Source organism: Phycomyces blakesleeanus (genome assembly GCF_001638985.1).
Source record: "Phycomyces blakesleeanus NRRL 1555(-) unplaced genomic scaffold PHYBLscaffold_21, whole genome shotgun sequence".
Classification (NCBI taxonomy): Eukaryota; Fungi; Mucoromycota; class Mucoromycetes; order Mucorales; family Phycomycetaceae; genus Phycomyces; species Phycomyces blakesleeanus.
The window spans coordinates 1,009,363-1,035,261 of NW_017265154.1; the positions used below are offsets into that span (position 1 = coordinate 1,009,363).

At 32.0% G+C, this 25,899-nt stretch overlaps 6 protein-coding genes across 6 annotated transcripts; 4 read left to right on the forward strand and 2 right to left on the reverse strand.

Annotated features, from left to right (window-relative positions):
• Positions 1-1,626: 1,626 nt before the first annotated feature.
• Positions 1,627-4,790, forward strand: PHYBLDRAFT_172364 (C2H2-type zinc finger transcription factor; the record flags this gene model as incomplete). The annotated part of the gene is made up of 5 exons (XM_018436782.1): positions 1,627-1,792; positions 1,869-1,907; positions 2,020-2,199; positions 2,281-2,690; positions 3,627-4,790. The coding sequence occupies 5 exons, from the start codon at positions 1,627-1,629 to the stop codon at positions 4,788-4,790; spliced, it is 1,959 nt and encodes a 652-aa protein (XP_018287774.1).
• Positions 4,791-4,927: 137 nt separating this feature from the next.
• PHYBLDRAFT_149513 (hypothetical protein) lies at positions 4,928-5,246 on the reverse strand (the record flags this gene model as incomplete). The annotated part of the gene is made up of 2 exons (XM_018432286.1): positions 4,928-5,089; positions 5,157-5,246. The coding sequence occupies 2 exons, from the start codon at positions 5,244-5,246 to the stop codon at positions 4,928-4,930; spliced, it is 252 nt and encodes an 83-aa protein (XP_018287775.1).
• A 30-nt stretch (positions 5,247-5,276) lies between these two features.
• Positions 5,277-6,056, reverse strand: PHYBLDRAFT_149514 (hypothetical protein; the record flags this gene model as incomplete). The annotated part of the gene is made up of 3 exons (XM_018432287.1): positions 5,277-5,342; positions 5,414-5,719; positions 5,778-6,056. 3 exons carry the CDS (start codon positions 6,054-6,056, stop codon positions 5,277-5,279), a joined length of 651 nt encoding a protein of 216 aa, XP_018287776.1.
• Positions 6,057-6,722: 666 nt separating this feature from the next.
• On the forward strand, positions 6,723-7,369 carry PHYBLDRAFT_66048 (hypothetical protein; the record flags this gene model as incomplete). The annotated part of the gene is made up of 5 exons (XM_018441577.1): positions 6,723-6,746; positions 6,805-6,868; positions 6,953-7,013; positions 7,074-7,145; positions 7,285-7,369. 5 exons carry the CDS (start codon positions 6,723-6,725, stop codon positions 7,367-7,369), a joined length of 306 nt encoding a protein of 101 aa, XP_018287777.1.
• Positions 7,370-9,500: 2,131 nt separating this feature from the next.
• On the forward strand, positions 9,501-10,564 carry PHYBLDRAFT_149515 (hypothetical protein; the record flags this gene model as incomplete). The annotated part of the gene is made up of 5 exons (XM_018432288.1): positions 9,501-9,642; positions 9,712-9,804; positions 9,930-9,992; positions 10,056-10,261; positions 10,322-10,564. 5 exons carry the CDS (start codon positions 9,501-9,503, stop codon positions 10,562-10,564), a joined length of 747 nt encoding a protein of 248 aa, XP_018287778.1.
• A 135-nt stretch (positions 10,565-10,699) lies between these two features.
• PHYBLDRAFT_102468 (hypothetical protein) lies at positions 10,700-11,238 on the forward strand (the record flags this gene model as incomplete). Its single annotated transcript, XM_018427723.1, is given in 3 exon segments — positions 10,700-11,032; positions 11,044-11,084; positions 11,103-11,238. Coding segments are annotated over 3 exon segments (510 nt in total), but the record flags the coding sequence as incomplete, so codon positions are not given.
• Between the last annotated feature and the right edge of the window lie 14,661 nt (positions 11,239-25,899).

Consider the following 25,899-nt stretch of genomic DNA (forward strand, 5'->3'; position numbering starts at 1 on the left):
AGAATTGAATAAATATATAATCAATAAGACAAGCCAATTAATTAATAAGTAATGTACGTAAAAACCAACTTATGAACTGGTAATATTTTGCCTTTAGCTTTTTATATAAAAATGTATTTTGTTTTACTTATTTAGTAATAATACTTGATGCTAAAAGAATTTCAATAAAACTCAAGACAAGCTGTATTAGTTTTATAGAACTCGTACTTGCTAATATCTGTTCTTGATGAAGTGTAATTGATAAATAAATATTAAATACAATTTTTACAGAGTTGATTCCTTCACAAAATTGATAAGCAAAACTGGACTTTATTTAAGAAAGAAGATTTGTTATAAGCAAAGTTATAGCGTCAAAAATCATTAACATTATTGTTGAAGACATCAGTTAGTATAAGCATATATTTTACTTCTCTATATTCTTTTTTGTTTTGTAATTATGAACTGTAGCTTTAGTTGTACCAAAAAAAAATCTTTAAAACAAATAATAAAAAAAACAGGTATAGTGATACACTCAAAGTATGTATTTTAAATGATTTTTAAAGACATGCTTATCTTTTTGTTTTTTTTTAAAAGAGAAACCAGAAGAGACACGGTTCGTGAAGAGAAAAATACTTCTAAAGCATTGCAGCATACTATATATCTTTGTACTTCGATTCTGTTTATTGATCTTGACATTCAAACAAAATTGACAAGTCATTATTTTTCATCTATAGTTTTTCTAGATTAAGACTTTTAGCTGTCTTTAACTGTTAGTCTATGATTGCAAGAAATTCATAACAAGATATATAATGTCATTCAGTCAAGTATTCAGTAAATGTTAAAATATGACAATAATGGTAAAGTAACGTTTTATTTATTATATAAAATACTTATAATCTGTATATATTATTAAAGTGGATTAGAAAAGAAAAAATATATAAAGTCATTATTTTTTCTGTTTTGATAATTAAAAATATATAAATAAAAAACCAAGCCACAACAAATAGTAAAACCAAGAATTTATTGTGCAACACTAGAAAGTCTTTAAATAAGATATATATAAGTTTAATAAGTCATAAATTATAGCAGATAGAGAGAAAAACAGATTCTTATCACTGGAAAAACCGCCCTGATTAACAATGTGGCCAGGTTGGTAAACATATGTGTAGAAATAGTGATTTTTTTCAACTCAGTGTGTTTTTTGAAGTTCAGGTCAAAGATGTAGTTTTAGTTGGTTTCATTGGCTAACAGAATTTTAGAATATCAGTCTGGTACGGAAGGCTAAATTCACATACAGAGACCTATCATAATTCTCATTCTACCACCCCTTTTTTTTTATTCCTACTATTTTCTGGATTTACTCTCGCAATAATCTATTTATAAACTCATAGTAGAAAAATATATGTCTTTTACACACAACAGGCATTCTTGAAAACATTTGAATAAAGACTATGAATTGATAATATCATAATTGTCATGTCTCTTTCTATGTTTAATAATATAGAAAAGAACTTGTTAGAAGAATTTAATTAAACAACCATAAAATATAATGCTTTTTTTTTACTATAAAGTCGGTGCAAATAAAGTATATTTTACGCTTGTTCCTCTTTTTATTTTCAATAAATCACATCAAACAAAACACATAAAATGCCTTCTATCCCCCACCGCCGTAATGTTGTCTGCCGTTGTGCTCCATGTAGCAGAAATTCACAGGGATACTCATTGGTGACAAGCAGAACCGCTGAGCGCCATATTAGAAAAGATGAGCTTGAGAGAATCGAGAGACTGGATATGGCTGAAAGATTGGCAAATAGTATGTTATATTCAGGGTTTATTTTTCGATTACTGAGTAATAACTTCTTTATTTTTTTAATTTTAATGAAACACAGCTGTGCAAGAAGAACAAATGATGGACGTTGATACCCAATGTAAGAAAAGAAAAGAAAAAAAAATATTTGAAAACCAGTAGAGACAATAAGCTAAACTAATCTATATTTGTATATATCCCGACCTGTCAATCTGAATCCATCAAAAAAATAGACGATCAGGCCAACTCACCTGATTCGAATGCCGCCACAATGGCTGACAATGTCTCGGTAGACGATGAGATCAGCGAGGTCAATGGCAATGACTCTGACATTGAAAGAGACATAAACTCTGACTCTGGCAGTGGTGAAGAAGAAGGTGTCGAGACAGACGTTGAAGAGTTTGTTAATGAAGGTCAGTCATAAATGATTTTGTTTTCTTAAAAACAGACCTAAAGAAAATTTGTTCTAATTTATTTTTGTTAATTTTAAATAGACCCATTTGATGCTCCTAACATGCCTGAAAACCCTGTCCATCAGTTCATTGCTACCTTTGCCATTCTTTTTATCTCACGTTATGTTGTTAACAAAGGTGCCGCCGTATTGATTGAATTTATCAATCAGTTACTCAAGATCTACGGCGAAGATTTCCAATTACCAACAAGTCTTATTGGCCTGCAAAGAATGACTGGTTTTTCCAATTACGCCAATGGTATCAAGAAGTCTGTTGTATGTGAAGACTGCCACAAGGTTTACGAACAAGATGTGCCTCTCCCTACTCATTGCGACTTCAAAAAGCATGGTTCTCAATCAGCATGCAATTGTGAATTGATGAAGGTTTCATCTTCTGGTGCCATGGTAGCCAAGCGATCATACGTCTACAACTCTATTCAGAGATCATTACAAGTTTTCTTTCTTCGTTCTGGGTTCAAGCAAAAAATCAGACAATGGAACAAAGAGCTTAAGGTCGTAGATACACTATGCGACGTCTATGATGGTGCTATGTGGAAGGAGCTAAAGGACCAAAGTGGCGTATTGTTTGTGGATGAACCTCGTTCATTGATGCTAACAATGAACATCGACTGGTTCCAGCCATTTGATGGCGTTACATATTCAACTGGAGCTATCTACCTTGCGATAAATAACTTGCCTCGTGAGGAAAGATTTAAGCCTGAAAATGTCATCCTTGTTGGTTTGATGCCTGGTCCTAAGGAGCCAAAGACCAAAGAGATCAACCACTATTTAAAGCCAATAGTCGATGAATTGCTGCAGTTGTTTACGGGGATAACCATCCCAACCTTTGAGTGCCCAGCCAGTGTTAATGTACGTGCCGCGTTACATATGGTTGCCTGTGACATCCCCACCGCCAGGAAGACCAGTGGATTCACCACCCACAACAGTACTTGTGCATGCCCCAGATGTGTGAGGCAGTTTACCAGGTTACCAAGCACCAATCAGGTCAACTTCAGTGGGTTCGACTATTCGACGTGGAAAATCCAAAGCGGTCTGGAAAACAGGTTGCATGCTGAGGAGTGGAAGAGTGCCAGTATGCCCTCAGAAAGGCATCAGTTGGAAATCGAAAATGGTGTTCGATGGTCGCAGCTGCATCACCTTGGATACTTTGATCTAGTACGTGGAACGATCATCGATCCCATGCATAATTTATTCCTGGGGACACCAAAGAGAATGATGGAGCGGTGGATAAAAGAAGGACTGATAGACGATAGAAAGCTAGCTATGATGCAAACAATGGCAGAGACAATGGTGGTGCCAATGGATTATGTGGTGTTGAAATCGAAGATCGGAAAGGGCTTTCCATATATGAAAGCTGATGAATGAAAGTCCTGGGTGCCAGTGTATTCGCCTATCTTGTTGAAGGCCGTCCTGCCAATTGAAATGTTCATAAATTGGATCAGTTTTGTTGATGCCTGCCGCCAATTAGTAAAGCCAAGCATCACATTCTCTGACATTGACGACGGCCATAAATTTCTTCAAGAATTCTGTACTGAGTGCCAGCGTATTTACACTCCAACTATTCTAACCTGTAACATGCATTTACATCTCCATCTTCGCGAGACCATCCGTGATTTTGGACCAGTATATGGATATTGGCTCTTCAGGTTTGAGCGATATAATGGTCTGCTAAAGAACGTGAATACAAACAGAAAAGATTCCTTTGAGGTTACATACATGAATAGTTTCGTCCAAGATACATTCAAAGGTGATTTCGTTCATGCTGCTCTCACATGCCCAAGCCAAGTACCGTTTCTTCCTCTTCTCGCCAAGCTTACTGCCACAGCTCAACCCTCCACTTCAAAAAATACAATAACTTTTCCCCAGCGCCCGTTCAGACTATCAGCCTTCATCCAAGCATACTCAAACCCTTCTCTTCCAGTCCTTGGCAATGAACCTCTTCCTCCATCCGCATTTCCTCTCCATATCGAACCCCCATCAGCAATGAGTGATGTCGACTATCCTCATTTGCTTGATTACTATAAAGTCGCATACTGCATGCCAAATCTTGAAGGTTACCAGCATCCCTCCTCTCCATTCTCCTTTGTCGACAACCAAATCATAAAGTTGAAATCAATCAATTTGCTTGGTCAGGTTTACAAAGGCTGCAAATATGCTTCTGGTCGCGGCTCATTTGTTCAATCTCTGTTCCTTGGAAGTCAAGGCAATAATTGGTTGGCATACACTGGCCAAATTCAGTATCTGTTCTTGCACTCTTTCACTCCACCAGTAGACAACACAGAGCTCCAAACACGTGTCGTTTATCAAGATAAACACGTGTTTGCGTTTGTTAAGTGGTTCCAGATTGAGCATGACCGTTCAAGAGAGTTGGAAAGTGTTGACATCTGCAGTGCAGATTTTATTGCGTGTGATTTTGAATGCATCTTGCCAGTACATCGAATATCATCAGTTGTTGCAACATGTGATTATAAAACCAGCACAAATAATAAGAAAATACTTGTCAACGCTTTACCACACAAACAATACAATTAATATTTAATACATTTCTTTTTTAATAAAAAATTTCAATACATAAGCTAATGTAGTCTTATTATATATGTTGCGAACAATACATATGTGTTAAGAAATTTTGAGAGTAAAAGAAAAAAATGACAAAAAATGAGTTTTATTTATGACTCATATTTAAGAGCCCATTGAGGTAGAGCAGGATCTAAATCAATTGGGACTGTTGATTCCACTGTTCTACCATAAACTCTCTTAAGCAGTTGGCGGGAATTTGCACCCAATTGCTTAACAACAAACGAGTCAACCTCCGTAATGAATTTGTTAAGCTAAGTAATAAACATATATTAACATTCAGCCTGGCATCATTCAAAAAAGAAAACTGTTAGGTTTTACCTCGTCACTTCTCCAACTTGGGCGAGCAACACGAATCTCATTTCTTGGCTGAGAGGGGGACATATCATCGTCTGATTCGCCTTCAGACATGACCGACTTTTGGATCAGTCCAGAGCAGTTTCAACCCATCTTGAGATCAATGTCAGCCTTGTAAGCATCATAAGCAAGGCGACGGCGAGTGTAGTTCTAAAGGAAAAAGACAATACAATTAATATTCTAATTGTTATTATTTAGCATAAATTGAAAATATAGTTTACATCAGTTTCACGGCCAGATCTTCTTGAATTAGTATTCAAGGCTCGTCTTGTTTCTGGAAGTTCCCTTTGCTGGCGATGTTTACTACAGAAGTTTGTATATATACACTTACGAAGGTCACGTGTCCTCATATCAGTGCCAGCAAACTTCTTTTCCAAGTAATACAAGAGTTGTTTGACTAACTCTCTATTTGGAGAGCGATCAAAACGAACATCAACTGCCCACTTTGGTTTTATGGCGTTCGCTTGGATTTCTGCCTGGTCTCTTGATTTTAGCTTTGGGTTCCACATATAACCATGAATGTATCCCTATTATATTTTAATTAGCAACAAGATTGGCAAGTGTCTTTTGTATCTTTATACTTACAAATACAGCGTTAGTATCACTTGATTCGGTGATGGGAAGGGCAGCAGAAGTGGATGCAACACTAGTGGGCACATGCGCAGATGCTGGGAGGGCAGACAAGGCATCAATGCTATTAATGGCGGTTGAGTTACCGGTGATCACTACACCGATTCTTGTATCCATCAATGTGATTTTATCCTTCATGGCCTTCATCTCTTCTTTCATCGCATTCAAAGCTTGTAGCAACTGGACATCAGTGCTAGCAAGAGAAGGAGTGAGTCTGCGGTTGGGGGTAGGCATTATCTGTAATACATTATAATATTTTCAATTGTTAATATTAGTTCTTTTTCTTTTTTATTCTCTTTTGTAAGAGACAATCCATCTATTTTGTTATGTAAATTACAATAAATTCGCAACGTAGATTTATTGAGATGATATAATCAAGAGTGAGTGACATTGAATTGCAAGTAGAAATATTAAGTATTTATAGGCGGTAGTGATGCTTCAGGAACACTTCAAAGACAACTTCTTGAAACACTGAGATGCAAATCGGCCTTGATACATTTTTTGGCCTCAATTGATCACCTCTTTTCAGTTTTTTTTGCTATTGTTTATTGGATAAGCTTTTCAGTATTTTGTTTCAAACGCGGAAAAAAAATTTATGTCTTTTTCTTTCTTCTTTTCTGCTCCTTTCCTCTTTTCCAACGTTTGTCATTATTATATTAGTGGCTTTTTTTTTGGTAACATACTTCTTTATTAAATACTTTTTTATAAACAATAAAAATTAATACATTCTTTTATTATCATAATAGATACTCGTTTGCTCTCATTTAAATGCATTCATTTCACAATCGCTGTCCAGATTAACAAAGGTCAATATTATATTTTGCGAAATTGACATCTATAAAAATCCTTCTGACTTGTTTTTTTTATTACAGACTTGATCATCAAGAATAACTGCTACAAATGAATTTGGTTAAAAACATCAAGGTAGTATATATATATATTATTTTGACATGTATCTTACTAAAATGAAGTCTTATTATAGATGAACACTGTTGATCCCGTCTTTGATTTCCCTTACATTATACAGCTGGAAATGACATTACATGGTAAGGATCACTACTTTATTTTTTATTTTAGCTATATTAATATTATAATGTGTTAACATAAAATATTATTATTTTTCACAAGAGTTCTATCAAGTGTTTACAAAGACAATCTATCTCTGTTAATATATATTCTTGCTACTGGTATGTAAATTATTTATTATTTTATTCGATTCACAAAAATTAATGTTTTTCGTTGTTTTTATAGTGAAAGATATCATAAGGAACGCTATGGATTATCAATATCAACATCTATTTTTTGCTCACTCTTTTCTAATATTTACAATGTAAGTATAAAAGTGTACACAAAATGTAAAAGCATACTACATTAAATGTAGTACCCAGCACACAGCTAATAATTTTTCTATGCTTCTTAAAGACTGTTGTATTTCAACAAACAGTCTGCTTTCTTTTTATATTTTCAAGTATTTCTTTTCTGTAGATAATTATTCTATTCAAACAGTATCAAGCAGACCAGTAGAAGCAATAACGGATATCCAATAAATCAATACTATAAGATTGTTATAGTTCTAGAAACATTCTGTTCTTTCCAAATAAATACTATTATAAACTTTTACCAATAAAACAATTTCTGAAATTAAAATAAAAACGATTGAACTATACTATGGTTCAGAATCCAAAGAATTGCTCAAGTATTGAATTTAATTGGATATAAAATATAACGAAGAGGTGTAATGTTGAACTATACTACTGTGTCAAGATCGAAAATAAATATATTATCCACCTTTAAAGCTCCATATAAAACATATAAAAATAAAACCTTGGTTTCAAAAAACTCTTTTCAATATCCCAAGTCAGATCAACACACCGAAAGTGCTAAAGAACTATATCCCTGTCATTTTTATTTGACCCCCCACATGTGTGTAGCTGGTCATGGCACATGGTGCTAAGACGAACTTGTTACATGGTGATATGTATCTGGACTCAATGTTAAACCTCGTCTTGACACCTGAGTAACTACGCCTTTACACATAGGTATGTCAGGTCATTTTTCCAGTGATATTGAGCTTGTTAGGCATATCCCTCTAAAGAATGGCAAAAAGAAATACGTCTTTTATCAAGGGAATCAATCAATAACTTCAGCTGAGATTCTGTCATATAGCTGAGTAAAATAATTGGCATACCTGTTGGCCACCTAACAACTCTAATAGTGCCCTGAGCACTAGCAAGCTTTTTCCAAGGGAGAGTTTTTCTTACTTCTCCTGTTCTATCTAAAAAGATTTTAAATATAAGATACATAACAAGTATAGCCAAAAGTTATCAATTTTTTTCAGCAATTCAATTGTATTGTTTACGTAGATCATTTATGTGAGATTATGCATGATTATGCATGTTATATAACAAGTATAGCCAAAATTGCCCAATTTTTTTAAGTAATGCATTTGTATTATTTACGTTATGTAAATATGCATAATGACATATGTTACACAAACTTTATTTTTTATATTTTATATATATATTTATATATATTTATATATAAATATCTTAGATTATGCAATATTATATAAGTTAACAACAGCCAATTGACACTATATATAAATCAATTATAGATAATCTCATATATATATAAGTTAATTATGATTGATTAGCTTGTATATATAATATAATTATAGTCAATCTTATATATATAAGCTGATGACAGCCGATCTGGCATATATACAAACTATTGACAGCATATCTCATATATGTATAACCTGATGACAGGCAATCTAATAAATATATAAGCTGATAACAGTCAATCTGGTATATATATAAGTTGTTAACTGTCAATTGGGTATATATATAAGTTGTTGACCACCAAGCAGATATATATATAAGTTGTTGATTACTAATCTGATATATATATAAGTTGTTGACTGCTGATCTGGTATATATATAAGCTGTTGATCACCAATCTAGTATATATATAAGCTGTTGCCCACCAATTAGGTATATATATAAGCTGATGACAGAGGATGTACACTATATATAAACATATGATATCCAATCTGATATATATATAAGTAGATCACAGCCAATCTGATATATATACACTGGAAAAATAGGGTAATTTCATCCATGACATAGAGTACTATTATTTGTGGAGTGGTAGCTTAAATTTCCATCACTTTTGTCTTTTTTATTTTCGATGGCGATGATAATGCTCGGTCTGTTTTATTGGATAAAAAAAATGAGCTAACTCTTTTTTGTAAAAAATGTCTGCGAGATTTCTTTTTGGGACTTGTAGCCATGTCGCAGAGTCAATAGTTGTAGGGAACTTAAACCAAATGATATCTTTTGAGTGAGGTAATAAAGCTTTTTATTGTTGTAATATTTATTTATAAGTATGATGAGATTAATGGTTGTGATATTACTACAAATATTTTTGTTGTATATGCTCTACAGCTAATAAAATGTACATGACAACATGTTTTAACAAAAGTGTATATTATTGTATTTTAGAATGAGGCAACCAATTACTGTTTAGAGAACTGCTCATTTTAACAACCGGAATAAACTATGTCATTTTGAAAGCTGGTATAATTTGGAAAGATATATATTAAATTGTGTTCCTGAACAATTCTCTATTCTTGTCAATTCTAAAGACTTAAAAAATAAAACATACACACACAATATGTCAAACAACAACAACAATTCAGAATGCAAGTGCTCTAAATACTCTTCCAATAGCATGAGATTTGTTTTGGTGTCTACCCAAACACTCAGAAGACATGCACAACAGGATATCATGAGACTATATCAGTCAGGATCTTCTTGTAAGTTCAAATTTAAGAAAATTATTATTGAGACAATTTTAATTAAATATTTATTTTCATATAATATAGCCTCAGTTATAGAAGTAATGTCGAATGACAATGACATAGAAATTGACTTTGAAGACAATGTTGATGCCGAAGATCAAGTTGAAGATATGCATAGTTTTTTTATTAAAGTTTTATAATCGTTTATAATATCTAATAATTTGATTCTTTTTTACCTAACAAAACAGCCGAAGACTTACCTCTTTTTGACATTGATTCCTTGTTTGATTCTTAAAGCAAAGATGAGGGTGTCATTGAAGCAACCATTTTGGATATTTCTGACGATGAATCTGATGATATTAGAGGTTAGTACAAAAAGCACATATAAATCAATAAAGTCAACAAGTATTGATTTTTTTTTCAAATAGAGCACTTTTCTTCATCCAATATGCCAGTCAATCCTACTCATGCTTTCATTGCTTCTTTTGCTGCCTTCTTCATATCCAAATATGTTGTCAATTCTGGTGGTGCTGTTCTGTTAAAGTTTCTTAACGAAGTATTGGCACACTTTGGACAGTCTTTCCGTCTTCCCCTCAGTATAAACGGTGTCAACTCTATGACCGGTCTCAGCAACGTGACTTGAGGTGTCCAGCGGTTTGTTGCATGTGGCAATTGTAATAAAGTATATGAAAAGTCCGATGTTGTTTCAGAGTGCTGTAATTTCGAGAGACTCTCTGGTAGAGAATGTGGAAACGCTCTTTTCTTTGCAACATCAAGAGCTTTGACTATCCCCAAAAAGATCTACATGTATAACTCCATAATCAAAACATTGTCTATCCTTTTTTGCCACCCTGGATTCGAAGACACCATCAACCATTGGAGAATCAGAGTGCAAGTTCCAGGCTTGATGTTTGACATTTACGATGGTACAAAGTAGAACAGTCTGAAGGATAGCAATGGTTTATCATTTGTGAATCATGAGCGCTCCATAATGCTTACCATGAACATCGATTGGTTTCAACCTTTCGATGGGGTCACTTACTCCTGTGGTGCGATATACCTTTACATCAACAACTTGCCAAGATCAGAATGGTACAAGAAGGAGAATGTTGTTCTCGTTGGTCTCATGCCAGGGCCCAAGAAAGCAAAGACAAGTGAGATCAATCACTACCTCCATCCCCTTGCCGTGGAACTCAACCAGTTGTATGACGGTGTGGTGATGCCTACCGTACAGTGCCCATCTGGTACTCTTGTCCGTGCTGCCCTTCTTCTTGTTGCCTGTGACATTCCTGCTGCCTGTAAGACTTGTGGGTTCACCTCTCATTCAAGCACATGTGTATGCAATAAGTGCAACCGACAGTTCCATCACCTTCCAGACTCCAATGCTGTGGACTACTCTGGGTTCGTGTTTCTGAGTGGGTGCCTCGCACTGATGCCAAAAACTGCTGTGATGCCAAGTTATGAAGAATGGCCAGCAGTGATGCACAGAGAAAGAGATTGGAGAGGGAAAATGGTGTCCAATGGTCAGAATTGCATGACCTGGTTTACTTTAACCTCGTGGAGTGCACTGTCATTGATCCGATGCACAACCTGTACCTCGGAACAGCAAAGAGGATAATGGTGAAATGGAGATCTTCAGGTCTCATCACAGATGCACACTTGGCCGAAATACAGTTGGATGCTGACAAGCTTGTACTGCCAGAGGACTACATGCCATTAGGGACAAAGATTGGGTGTGGCTTCCTATTCATGAAGGCCGACGAGTGGAAGTCTTGGTGCTTGGTGTACTCTCCTGTTCTCCTGCGTGGTCATCTACCTGAAGCTCATCTCGGTAACTGGACAACGTTTGTCAATGCATGCCAGTACCTCTCAATGCCAAACATATCCATGGCTCACCTTGATGAAGCCCATCAATCTTTGGAGACTTTCTGCAGAGAGTGCGAGAAGTTGTATAAAGCCCCATTCCTTTCACCAAACATGCATCTCCATCTTCATCTGCGAGAGACTGTACTGAACTTTGGCCTGATTTATGGCTATTGGCTTTTTAGTTTCGAAAGATGCAATGGTATCTTGAAAAACTATACAACAAATAGAAAAGACGGGTTTGAGGGAACCTATATGAAGAAGTATCTTGAAGAAGCATACAAGGGAGATCTTATTCGCCAAACTTTGCCAATAATTTGACCTGAGCATTCGGCAATCATCCTTGAGCTCACTGCATCCACTGCCAATTCCATAGCCACTTCCACTTCCACTGCCACCTCAATACAATTCGATATCACTACTTTTCTTGATTCTCCTGAGATCAACTTTGATATCATCAAGGGAAACGAGCCTTTGCCCCCTTCCGCACTTTCTTTAGCTCTAAAGGGGGAGATTTCCATGGATGAATCAGAGTATGAGCATTTGTTGGAATACTATTGCAAGACATACAATGATCAAACTCTTGTTTATTATTGTCAGGCTGGTCATTCCGATAATTTTGTTAACAATTGGATATAGAAGTTTGAATCAATCAATCTTCTTGGGCAAATCTACAAGAGCAAAACGAAGAATCAGCGTGGGTCGTTCATGCAAGCCTTGTTTGAGACAAGTGATGGTAGAAGTACCAAGCCATACGCAGGTCAAATTCAGTACCTCTTTGTCAATACTGCTGTAAACTCATTTGCTGGTCATGCAAGCCAACATGTATTTGCATATATACGATGGTACAAGGAAGTTTTACTTCAGCCCAGAACAGGAGAAGGAGTTGAGGTGAATGAGGTGAGGTTCGAAGATGACAGCATGAACAGCATTCTCCCAGTGCATAGAATCTGCTATCCAGTCGCAGTAGGCAAGCACCTTGGTTTAGAAGGCGAAGTTCAGATGTGTGTAGTTCCTTTGCCATGAAAAATATATATTTAGATTCAAATACAAAAATAAAACACGTATAAAAAAGAAATATTAATTAATACAGACTAATATATATAGGTGCATGTCTATTTTTTATTATTTCTATAAATTTTTGTTTGTACTTGGCATGCTATACATGCATCTGTATATATCATGCTAATCCGTAAACATAAACAAGTAGAAAAAAGACTCTAAAATAGTTGGCAAGAAAAAAATGATTTATTTTGAAAAGCACCAATCTGGTAAAGTGACTTCCAAATTCTTGGGAATGCTCAATTCTTTCTCATAAGGGATGTGCTTTTTCAAGCTTTCTGAATTTTTCTTCAAACGGATAACAGTAAGTTCATCAATAGTACTAATAAACGTCTGGAGCTGGTTTAAAGAATAAATAGTATTAATAAAGTATTATTATTTTCTTTAAAACATAAATAGATGTTTAACATTACCTCATCAGTTCTCCAGCTGAGACAATATGCCCGCACTTTGTTATCTCCATCTGACTCGCCATCAGACATCATGTCAATAGAAAGAATATTTCCACAATCATATCGATTCATGCCCTCATGAATAGCCTCTGTATATGTCTGGTACGTGATAATACAATGGTCAAGAAGCTACCAAAGAATATTGTATTAAAACATTAAATCAATAGTAAATTAACTTTATTTTAAAACTTATGGTCTTTGTTGTAAATGAGTATTGACTACTGCTGTAATTGAGAATAAGTCTGAAGGAAATAATATAAGGCCTCAGCTATTCCAGTCAAAGGTGTCTACCGATTACTTTATTATTTAACACACAGGTTTAGCATGTGTGATAGTGATTATATTTCATATGATGATATCACCATAATATGGGATACATCAGTGGATTATTATAAGCATAATTATAACTCATAAACACATTTACTTTTGATGTTAATACTTCATTGGGACTACACACATTTATATAATTCATCATACATTAGTTATCCCAAGATCACGTTGCTCTGATTAAGGCTCAGATAGGATCGATTACCTGACCCCAGTCATATAATTTTCCCAATCCAAAACAATATAAATAGCAGTAGTAGTTCAGTGTAGGAACCTGGTCAAACTTTGATACAAAATCTTTCTCAATAAAGAAAACCTACACAAGTTCTCACGAATCTTCGTTCCTAATTTCAAATCTTCAATTCTTCCTCTTAAAAACTTCTTCAACTTCAACCACCACAACAGTCTTCTTTCTGTTGTGTCTTCTTCCAGCTTTATTTCTAGCCATAATCTTCTCTGCTGAGGTCTGGAAGACTCACACTTGATTTTGGTAGTGATTCTTTATTATATTTATAATGACACTCTTTGACACATTTGTGCAACATCTTTGAGGTCTCATGTACTTGAAGAGAGCCAGTGCAAGTGTCTTGCTGTACTTATCGTCATACGTGCCAGTCATTGACCATGCTGATCTATTATTATTCTCAGCAACTTTGAGCGGGTCTGTGCTAACAAAGTTTGGTTTCTTGATGTAACTATTGATAAGTTGCTATAAAAACAGTATTAGATATATTAATCAGTAATATTATTATCAATTTACTTACAGAAATCAAGAGATGATATTTCGCTTTAAGGTCAAGATCATTATCTATGGAAGAAGAAGAATCCGCTTGTACAGCAGAAGGCATCACGGAATTTTGGCTGGTCATTGCCTTTTTTATTTCGTCATTTTCAGTCATGAGCTGAAGGACCGAGTTCTTCAAAAATTCATTTGTCTTGTTAGACAAATCCAGGCCATTCTTCAAATGAGTTATTGCATCAGTCACTCCTTTTGCATTTTCTTGTAAGGATTGCATTGACACATTGTTGGCTGTCAACAAGGTAAGAATGTGATCCATTGGGGTCACAGCAACTTGAACTTCAGGGGCTGTGTCAACTGCTACTTCTGGAGTTGGTGTATCAATTGGAGCAACAACACCTGCAATTGTGCTATTACAAAATTTATGCATAGGTTGGGTTGGCGGGGAGCAGTAGGAATGCGCTTTGTCATTTTCTGTTAATAAAATAAATATTAATAATTTTCAACTAATATTGTACAATTCACTACACTTGTTATATCATATTTAAAATTCACATGCTAGTAAAGAGGATAAGCGGTGCAGATTAACTCTCTACCTTTCATTTGATATTTAAGCACATCTCCCAACCGCTTGATCCACATTTAGACAACTTCTTTTCTAACTCAATGAAGCACAAAGTAGTATTTCAAGATGACAGTGGTCATCTTCTTTTGGAGTATTACTTTTTACTGCCCGCATTTTGTCAGGGTCAAACTGGATTTTAAGACAAGTCTTTTTTTTTTCTTTTAGCAACATTTATTATTAATATTTTCTTTGTTTCTCTTTTGCTTATGTTTTTACAATTTCAGTTATAATTTTTTCTTTCTTTTATAGCTCAATACCAAATATGTGTCTCTTTGTTTGGCTATGTTATAAATGAGTATTGACTACTGCTGTAATTGAGAATAAGTCTGAAAGAAATAATATAAGGCCTCAGCTATTCCAGTCAAAGGTGTCTACTGATTACTTTATTATTTAACACACAGGTTTAGCATGCATGATAGTGATTATATTTCATATGATGATATCACTATAATATGGGATACATCAGTGGATCATTATAAGCATAATTATAACTCATAAACACATTTACTTTTGATATTAATACTTCATTGGGACTACACACATTTATATAATTAATCATAAATTAATTATCCCAAGATCACGTTGCTCTGATTAAGGCTCAGATAGAATCGATTACCTGACCCCAGTCATATAATTTTCCTGATTCAAAATAATATAAATAGCAGTAGTAGTTCAGTGTAGGAACCTCGTCAAACTTTTATATAAAATCCTTTCTCAATAAACAAAATCTACACAAGTTTTCATGAATCTTCATTCCTAATCTCAAATCTTCAATTCTTTCTCTTAAAAACTTTTTCAACTTCAACCACCACAACAGACTATACTCTGTCTGATATATCAAGGTAAGATATCATTCTCTTACAGATCTTTGTTACTCATCATATTGTTTGTCTAGCCATTGCTACTCATTTCCATTGAGTCTCATCATCTCTTAATCGAACATGATGGTAAGTTTTTTTCTTAAAAAAAAATTTAAATTATTTTTTTGTCTTCCTCATAAATATATATTTATTTCTATTATGATTTATTAGTTATGTCTGATATTATGCAGGAAGACATATAATCCGTAATATTTGGTAAGTTAACTACAATGTATTTAATAAAAACGCCTTTACTATGCACAATATTAATAATTATTCATTTTTAGAATGTATCTCTATTCAAAGACTACTGGTATTGTCTTGATAATTCTGAAGAACATGTTTATATCAATTTTATGTCAAGTCTTCTCCACCTTGTAAGTATTTATGAAGAAATTTCAATTTAAATCATTTACTAATTCTTCTTTTTTATTAATCATTTTTTAATAGCATTCCCGCTATTAAAGTATGTATTCCATGTCTACTCCCGGAAGGCTTTAAATTATATATAGCGAGCAAAAAGTATTAGCGATTATAATAGCTATAGTATCAAAACTGTTGCGAAATTAGGATTTTTATCTAGAAAAGATTTTCCTATCAAATAAAACAAAATTGAACAAAAAATGTATAACCCAATGTTTTTCCAAAAAATAAATAAATAAAAGTAAAATAAATAAATAAACCAAAGAGGCTTGTTTATAAGAATCTAACCATGCTTTGTTTCTCTTTTCCATTGTAAAAAAACCTAGTTTCATTACTTTTGTGTGTATAAAAAACCTAGTTTCATCACTTTGAGCATATATAAAAAACCAACTATCACCATTTCTTTATATTGTAAAAAATCTACAATCATCTTTTTGATAGTTTTTAAAGCATTTCTGCAGCAAATAAAAAAACCTAGTAAAAATAATAATATGGGACGCTAGCTCTTTATAGACCTCAAAATATAACACATAAAGAGGTAGACTCGATAGGAGTAAAGCATAACTACAATATTTATTCAGTTTCCATAGTTTGCGGACTGACAATCATTCTACTTTGGGTTTTTGTGTACCCGTTGTTATGATGATACATATCAGCACCATAGATGATATCGTATCATTGCTCAAAATGATATATCACAAAAATTGTGCTAATATCGGCTCAATCATCTACATTTTTGGTACATTTGATCCAGATGAAATTACCTTATTTTTCCAGTGATATAAGCTGTTGATCACCAATTGGGTATATATAAGCTGATTACAGGTAATCTGCACTATATATAAACACATGATATCCAATCTGATATATATATAAGTGGAAAACAGTCAATCTCATACATATATAAGCTGAACACTGCCGATCTAGTATATATATAAATAAATGATATCCGATCTGATATATATGTAAGTCAATAATAGTCAATCTGTATTATATATATATATTTATCACATCCAATTCACAACTTATATAAGTTAATAAAATATAATATATAATCAATATTAGCCAATAACATTTGATTTATCACTAATATTAGCCTATAACATCTTATCCATCTCTGATATTAGTCAATAGCATTGGATATATCACATTATATATATTCATACTTGTCAATATCCAAGTCATATCCAATCATCTTGTCAAATATAAGTTACATACTCTAATCATATTTAATCTTTAATATTATATATATTCACAACTCTTTTATAATCTTTATATATATATATATAATATATAAATATATCAAAATTATAATAAATATTAATAAGTTGATTTGTTCATATATTTTTTTATTGATCTATATAATAATATTTTGATTTTTATAAGAAAATTAGTAAAAAAATATGAGAATTAATTTTTATTAATTCTGTACTTGCTGTTTACATATTTTGATACTTTTATATTATACTACTAAATTTTTTTTATATAGCAAAAAAAATTAAAAAATTATTACTTAGTAAGAATTTGAATTTTCATTAGAAGAGATATATTTAATTATTATTGGAATGGCTTTTTGATAGTTTAAAGTTAAATGTTTTTCCATGCCAAGCTTTTACATAGTTGCTATTTATATAACCTATCTTCCCACACTAAAAATGCCAAGACTTCTCACACTAGGTGCATTCAGACTAACCAAAAAAGGAAATTTTTTGCGAAAAAAGCTATTTTTTGTCATTTTTTCCCACGAATTCAATGGTATTGTTTACATAGATCATTTATGCAAGATTATGCATGATTATGCACGTTATATAACAAGTATAGCCAAAAGTTACCAATTTTTTTCAGCAATACAATTGTATTGTTTACATTAGGCGAATATGCATAATGACGTATGTTATACAAACTTTATTTTTTATATTTTTATATATGTTTAAATTCTCTTATATGTGCCTATATATAATTATGCAATATTATGCAAGATTATGTAAGCTGATAACAACTAATTGACACTATATATAAACTAATTATAGCTGATCTCATATATATATAAGCTGTTGATTGCCGATCTGACATATATATAAGCTGTTTATTGCCGGTCTGACATATATATAAGCTGTTGATTGCCGATCTGGCATATATATAAGCTGTTGACTGCCAATCTGACTTATATATAAGCTGTTAACTGCTAATCTAGCATATATATAAGCTATTGACAGCTGATCTAATATATATATAAGCTAATAACCACTAATTTAATATATATATATAAGCTATTGACTACCAATCTGGTATATATATAAGTAGATGATAGCCGGTCTGATATATATATAAGTGGATGACAGCTGATCAGATATATATATAAGTGGATGACAGCTGATCTGCTATATATATATAAGTGGATGACAGCCAATCTGATATATATATATAAGCTGATTATAGCTGATGTGCTATATATATATGTGGATGACAGCTGATCTGCTATATATATAAGTGGATGACAGCCGGTCTGATATATATATAAGTGGATGACAGCTGATCTGCTATATATATAAGTGGATAATAGCTGATCTGCTATATATATAAGTGGATGACAGCCGGTCTGATATATATATAAATGGATGACAGCTGATCTGCTATATATATAAGTGGATGACAGCCGGTCTGATATATATATATGTGGATGACAGCTGATCTGCTATATATATAAGTGGATGACAGCCGGTCTGATATATATATAAGTGGATGACAGCTGATCTGCTATATATATAAGTAGATAATAGCTGATCTGCTATATATATAAGTGGATGACAGCCGGTTTGATATATATATAAGTGGATGACAGCCGGTCTGATATATATATAAGTGGATGACAGCTGATCTGCTATATATATAAGTGGATGACAGCCAGTTTGATATATATATATAAGTGGATGACAGTCAATCTGATATATATATATAAGCTGATTATAGCTGATCTGCTATATATATATGTGGATGACAGCTGATCTGCTATATATATAAGTGGATGACAGCCAGTTTGATATATATATAAGTGGATGACAGCCAATCTGATATATATATATAAGCTAATAATTATTAATCTGGTATATATATAAGCCAATAATTACTGATTTCATATATATAAGTAGATGATCGCCGATCTCATATATATTTAAACAGATGATTGTCAATCTGATATATATATAATCTAATTACAGTTAATCTCATATATATACAAGTAGATAACAATCAATTTTATATATGTATAAGTGGATAACAGTCAATCTGGTATATATATAAGTTGTTAACCACCAATTGGGTATATATATAAGCTGATAACAGGTGATCCACACTATATATAAACATATGATACTCAATCTGATATATATCTAAGCTGATGATAGCTGATCTGGTATATATATAAATTGTTGACCGCCAATCAGCTATATATATATAAACTATTAACAGCCTATCTAATATATATATAAGCTGTGGACTGCCAATTGGGTATATATATAAGTTGTTGACTACCAATTGGGTATATATATAAGCTGATAACAAGTGATCTGCACTATATATAAACATATGATATCCAATCTGATGTATATATAAGTAGATAACAGTCAATCTCATACATATATAAGCTGAACACTACTGATCTAGTATATATATAAATAAATGATATCTGATCTGATATATATATAAATCAATAACAGTCAATTTATATTATATATATATATTTATCACATCCAATTTACTACTTATATAAGTTAATAAAATATAATATATAATCAATATTAGCCAATAACATTTATTTATTACTAATATTAGCCTATAACATCTTATCTATCTCTGATATTAGTCAATACCATTGGATCTATCACATTATATATATTCACACTTGTCAATATCCAAGTCATATCCGATCATCTCGTCAAATATAAGTTACATACTCTAATCATATTTAATCTTTAATTTTATATATATTCACAACTCTTTTATAATCTTTATATATATATATATAGTATATAAATACATTAAAATTATAATAAATATTAATAAGTTGACTTGTTCATATATTTTTTTATTGATTTATATAATAATATTTTGATTTTTATAAGAAAATTAGTAAAAAAATATGAAAATTAATTTTTATTAATTCTGTACTTGCTCTTTACATATTTTGATACTTTTATATTATACTACTAAATTTTTTTTATATAGCAAAAAAAATTAAAAAATTATTACTTAGTAAGAATTTGAACTTTCATTAGAAGAGATATATTTAATTATTGTCGGAACGGCTTTTTGATAGTTTAAAGTTAAATGTTTTTCCATGCCAAGCTTTTACATAGCTGCTATTTATATAACCTATCTTCCCACACTAAAAATGCCAAGACTTCTCACGCTAGATGCATTCAGACTAACCGAAAAAGGAAATTTTTTGCGAAAAAAGCTATTTTTTGTCATTTTTTCCCACGAATTCAATGGTATTGTTTACGTAGATCATTTATGCGAGATTATGCATGATTATGCACGTTATATAACAAGTATAGCCAAAAGTTACCAATTTTTTTCAGCAATGCAATTGTATAGTTTACATTATGCGAATATGCATAATGACGTATGTTACACAAACTTTATTTTTTATATTTTTATATATGTTTAAATTCTCTTATATGTGCCTATATATAATTATGCAATATTATGCAAGATTATGTAAGCTGATAACAACTAATTGACACTATATATAAACTAATTATAGCTGATCTCATATATATATAAGCTATTGATAGTTGATCTAGGATAAATATAAGCTGTTAACCACCGATCTGGCATATATATAAGTTGTTGATTGCCGATCTGGCATATATATAAGCTGTTGACTACCAATCTGGCATATATATAAGCTGTTAATTGCCGATCTGGCATATATATAAGCTGTTGACTACCAATCTGGTATATATATAAGCTGTTGACCACTGATCTGGCATATATATAAGTTGTTGATCGCTGATCTGGCATATATATATATAAGTTGTTGATTGCCGATCTGGCATATATATAAGCTGTTGACTACCGATCTGGCATATATATAAGTTGTTAATTGCCGATCTGGCATATATATAAGCTGTTGACTACCGATCTGGCATATATATAAGTTGTTAATTGCCGATCTGGCATATATATAAGCTGTTGACTACCGATCTGGCATATATATAAGCTGTTGACTACCAATCTGGCATATATATAAGCTGTTAATTGCCAATCTGGCATATATATAAGCTGTTGACTACCAATCTGGTATATATATAAGCTGTTGACCACTGATCTGGCATATATATAAGTTGTTGATCGCTGATCTGGCATATATATAAGTTGTTGATTGCCGATCTGGCATATATATAAGCTGTTGACTACCGATCTGGCATATATATAAGCTGTTGACTACCGATCTGGCATATATATAAGTTGTTAATTGCCGATCTGGCATATATATAAGCTGTTGACTACCGATCTGGCATATATATAAGTTGTTAATTGCCGATCTGGCATATATATAAGCTGTTGACTACCGATCTGGCATATATATAAGCTGTTGACTACCAATCTGGCATATATATAAGTTGTTGATTGCCGATCTGGCATATATATAAGCTGTTGACTACCGATCTGGCATATATATAAGTTGTTGATTGCCGATCTGGCATATATATAAGCTGTTGACTACCGATCTGGCATATATATAAGCTGTTGACCACCAATCTGGTATATATATAAATGGATGACAGCTGGTCTGCTATGTATATAATTAGATGACAGCTAGTCTAATATATATATAAGTAAATGACAGCTGATCTGCTATATATATAAGTAGATGATAGCCGGTCTGATATATATATAAGTGGATGATAGCCAATCTGATATATATATAAGCTAATTTTAGCTGATCTGCTATATATATATGTGGATGTCAGCTGATCTGCTATATATATAAGTGGATGACAGCCGGTCTGATATATATATAAGCTGATTATAGCTGATCTGCTATATATATATGTGGATGTCAGCTGATCTGCTATATATATAAGTGGATGACAGCCGGTCTGATATATATATAAGCTGATTATAGCTGATCTGCTATATATATATGTGGATGACAGCTGATCTGCTATATATATATGTGGATGACAGCTGATCTGCTATATATATAAGTGGATGACAGCCGGTCTGATATATATATAAGCTGATTATAGCTGATCTGCTATATATATAAGTGGATGACAGCCAGTCTGATATATATATAAGTGGATGACAGTCAATCTGATATATATATATAAGCTGATTATAGCTGATCTGCTATATATATATGTGGATAACAGCTGATCTGCTATATATATAAGTAGATGATAGCCGGTCTGATATATATATAAGTGGATGACAGCTGATCTGCTATATATATAAATGGATGACAGCTGATCTGTTATATATATAAGTGGATGACAGCCAATCTGATATATATATATAAGCTAATAATTATTAATCTGGTATATATATAAGTCAATAATCATCAATCTGGTATATATATAAGCCAATAATCATCAATCTGGTATATATATAAGCCAATAAGCATCAATCTGATATATATATAATCTAATTACAGTTAATCTCATATATATACAAGTAGATAACAATCAATTTTATATATATATAAGTGGATAACAGTCAATCTGGTATATATATAAGTTATTAACCACCAATCAGGTATATATATAAGCTGATGATAGTTGATCTGATATATATATAAGCTGTTGACCACCAATTGGGTATATATATAAGCTGATAACAGGTGATCTACACTATATATAAACATATGATACTCAATCTGATATATATATAAGCTGATGATAGCTGATCTGGTAAATATATAAATTTTTGACCGCCAATCAGCTATATATATATAAACTATTAACAGTTTATCTCATATGTATATAAGCTGATATTAGCCAATCTAGTATATATATAAGCTGATGATAGTCAATCTGGTATATATATATAAGTTATTAACAGCCAATCTTATATGTATATAAGCTATTGACAGTCTATCTCATACATATATAAGCTGATATTAGCCAATCTAGTATATATATAAGCTGTTGACTGCCAATCTGGCATATATATAAGCTGTTGACTGCTAATCTGGTATATATATATAAGTTATTAACAGTCAATCTTATATGTATATAAGCTATTGACAGTCTATCTCATACATATATAAGTAGATCACAGCCAATCTAATATATATATAAGCTGATGATAGTCAATCTGGTATATATATAAGCTGTTGACCACCAATCTAGTATATATATAAGCTGTTGTCCGCCAATTACATATATATATAAGCTAATGACAGGTGATTTGCACTATATATAAACATATGATATCCAGTCGGATATATATATAAGTGGATCACAGCCAATCTGATATATATATAAGTAGATAACAGTCAATCTCATATATATATAAACTGAACACTACCAATCTAGTATATATATAAATAAATAATATCTGATCTGATATATATGTAAATCAATAACAGTCAATCTGTATTATATATATATATTTATCACATCCAATTTACTACTTATATAAGTTAATAAAATCTAATATATAATCAATATTAGCCAATAACATTTGATTTATTACTAATATTAGCCTATAACATCTTATCTATCTCTGATATTAGTCAATACTATTGGATCTATCACATTATATATATTCACACTTGTCAATATCCAAGTCATATCCAATCATCTCATCAAATATAAGTTACATACTCTAATCATATTTAATCTTTAATTTTATATATATTCACAACTCTTTTATAATCTTTATATATATATATATAGTATATAAATACATTAAAATTATAATAAATATTAATAAGTTGACTTGTTCATATATTTTTTTATTGATTTATATAATAATATTTTGATTTTTATAAGAAAATTAGTAAAAAAATATGAAAATTAATTTTTATTAATTCTGTACTTGCTCTTTACATATTTTGATACTTTTATATTATACTACTAAATTTTTTTTATATAGCAAAAAAAATTAAAAAATTATTACTTAGTAACAATTTGAACTTTCATTAGAAGAGATATATTTAATTATTGTCGGAACGGCTTTTTGATAGTTTAAAGTTAAATGTTTTTCCATGCCAAGCTTTTACATAGCTGCTATTTATATAACCTATCTTCCCACACTAAAAATGCCAAGACTTCTCACGCTAGGTGCATTCAGACTAACCGAAAAAGGAAATTTTTTGCGAAAAAAGCTATTTTTTGTCATTTTTTCCCACGAATTCAATGGTATTGTTTACGTAGATCATTTATGCGAGATTATGCATGATTATGCACGTTATATAACAAGTATAGCCAAAAGTTACCAATTTTTTTCAGCAATGCAATTGTATAGTTTACATTACGCGAATATGCATAATGACGTATGTTACACAAACTTTATTTTTTATATTTTTATATATGTTTAAATTCTCTTATATGTGCCTATATATAATTATGCAATATTATGCAAGATTATGTAAGCTGATAACAACTAATTGACACTATATATAAACTAATTATAGCTGATCTCATATATATATAAGCTATTGATAGTTGATCTAGGATAAATATAAGCTGTTAACCACCGATCTGGCATATATATAAGTTGTTGATTGCCGATCTGGCATATATATAAGCTGTTGACTACCAATCTGGCATATATATAAGCTGTTAATTGCCGATCTGGCATATATATAAGCTGTTGACTACCAATCTGGTATATATATAAGCTGTTGACCACTGATCTGGCATATATATAAGTTGTTGATCGCTGATCTGGCATATATATAAGTTGTTGATTGCCGATCTGGCATATATATAAGCTGTTGACTACCGATCTGGCATATATATAAGTTGTTAATTGCCGATCTGGCATATATATAAGCTGTTGACTACCGATCTGGCATATATATAAGTTGTTAATTGCCGATCTGGCATATATATAAGCTGTTGACTACCGATCTGGCATATATATAAGTTGTTAATTGCCGATCTGGCATATATATAAGTTGTTGATCGCTGATCTGGCATATATATAAGTTGTTGACTACCGATCTGGCATATATATAAGCTGTTGACTACCAATCTGGCATATATATAAGCTGTTAATTGCCAATCTGGCATATATATAAGCTGTTGACTACCAATCTGGTATATATATAAGCTGTTGACCACTGATCTGGCATATATATAAGTTGTTGATCGCTGATCTGGCATATATATAAGTTGTTGATTGCCGATCTGGCATATATATAAGCTGTTGACTACCGATCTGGCATATATATAAGCTGTTGACTACCGATCTGGCATATATATAAGTTGTTAATTGCCGATCTGGCATATATATAAGCTGTTGACTACCGATCTGGCATATATATAAGCTGTTGACCACTGATCTGGCATATATATAAGTTGTTGATCGCTGATCTGGCATATATATAAGCTGTTGATTGCCGATCTGGCATATATATAAGCTGTTGACTACCGATCTGGCATATATATAAGCTGTTGACTACCGATCTGGCATATATATAAGTTGTTAATTGCCGATCTGGCATATATATAAGCTGTTGACTACCGATCTGGCATATATATAAGTTGTTAATTGCCGATCTGGCATATATATAAGCTGTTGACTACCGATCTGGCATATATATAAGCTGTTGACTACCAATCTGGCATATATATAAGTTGTTGATTGCCGATCTGGCATATATATAAGCTGTTGACTACCGATCTGGCATATATATAAGTTGTTGATTGCCGATCTGGCATATATATAAGCTGTTGACTA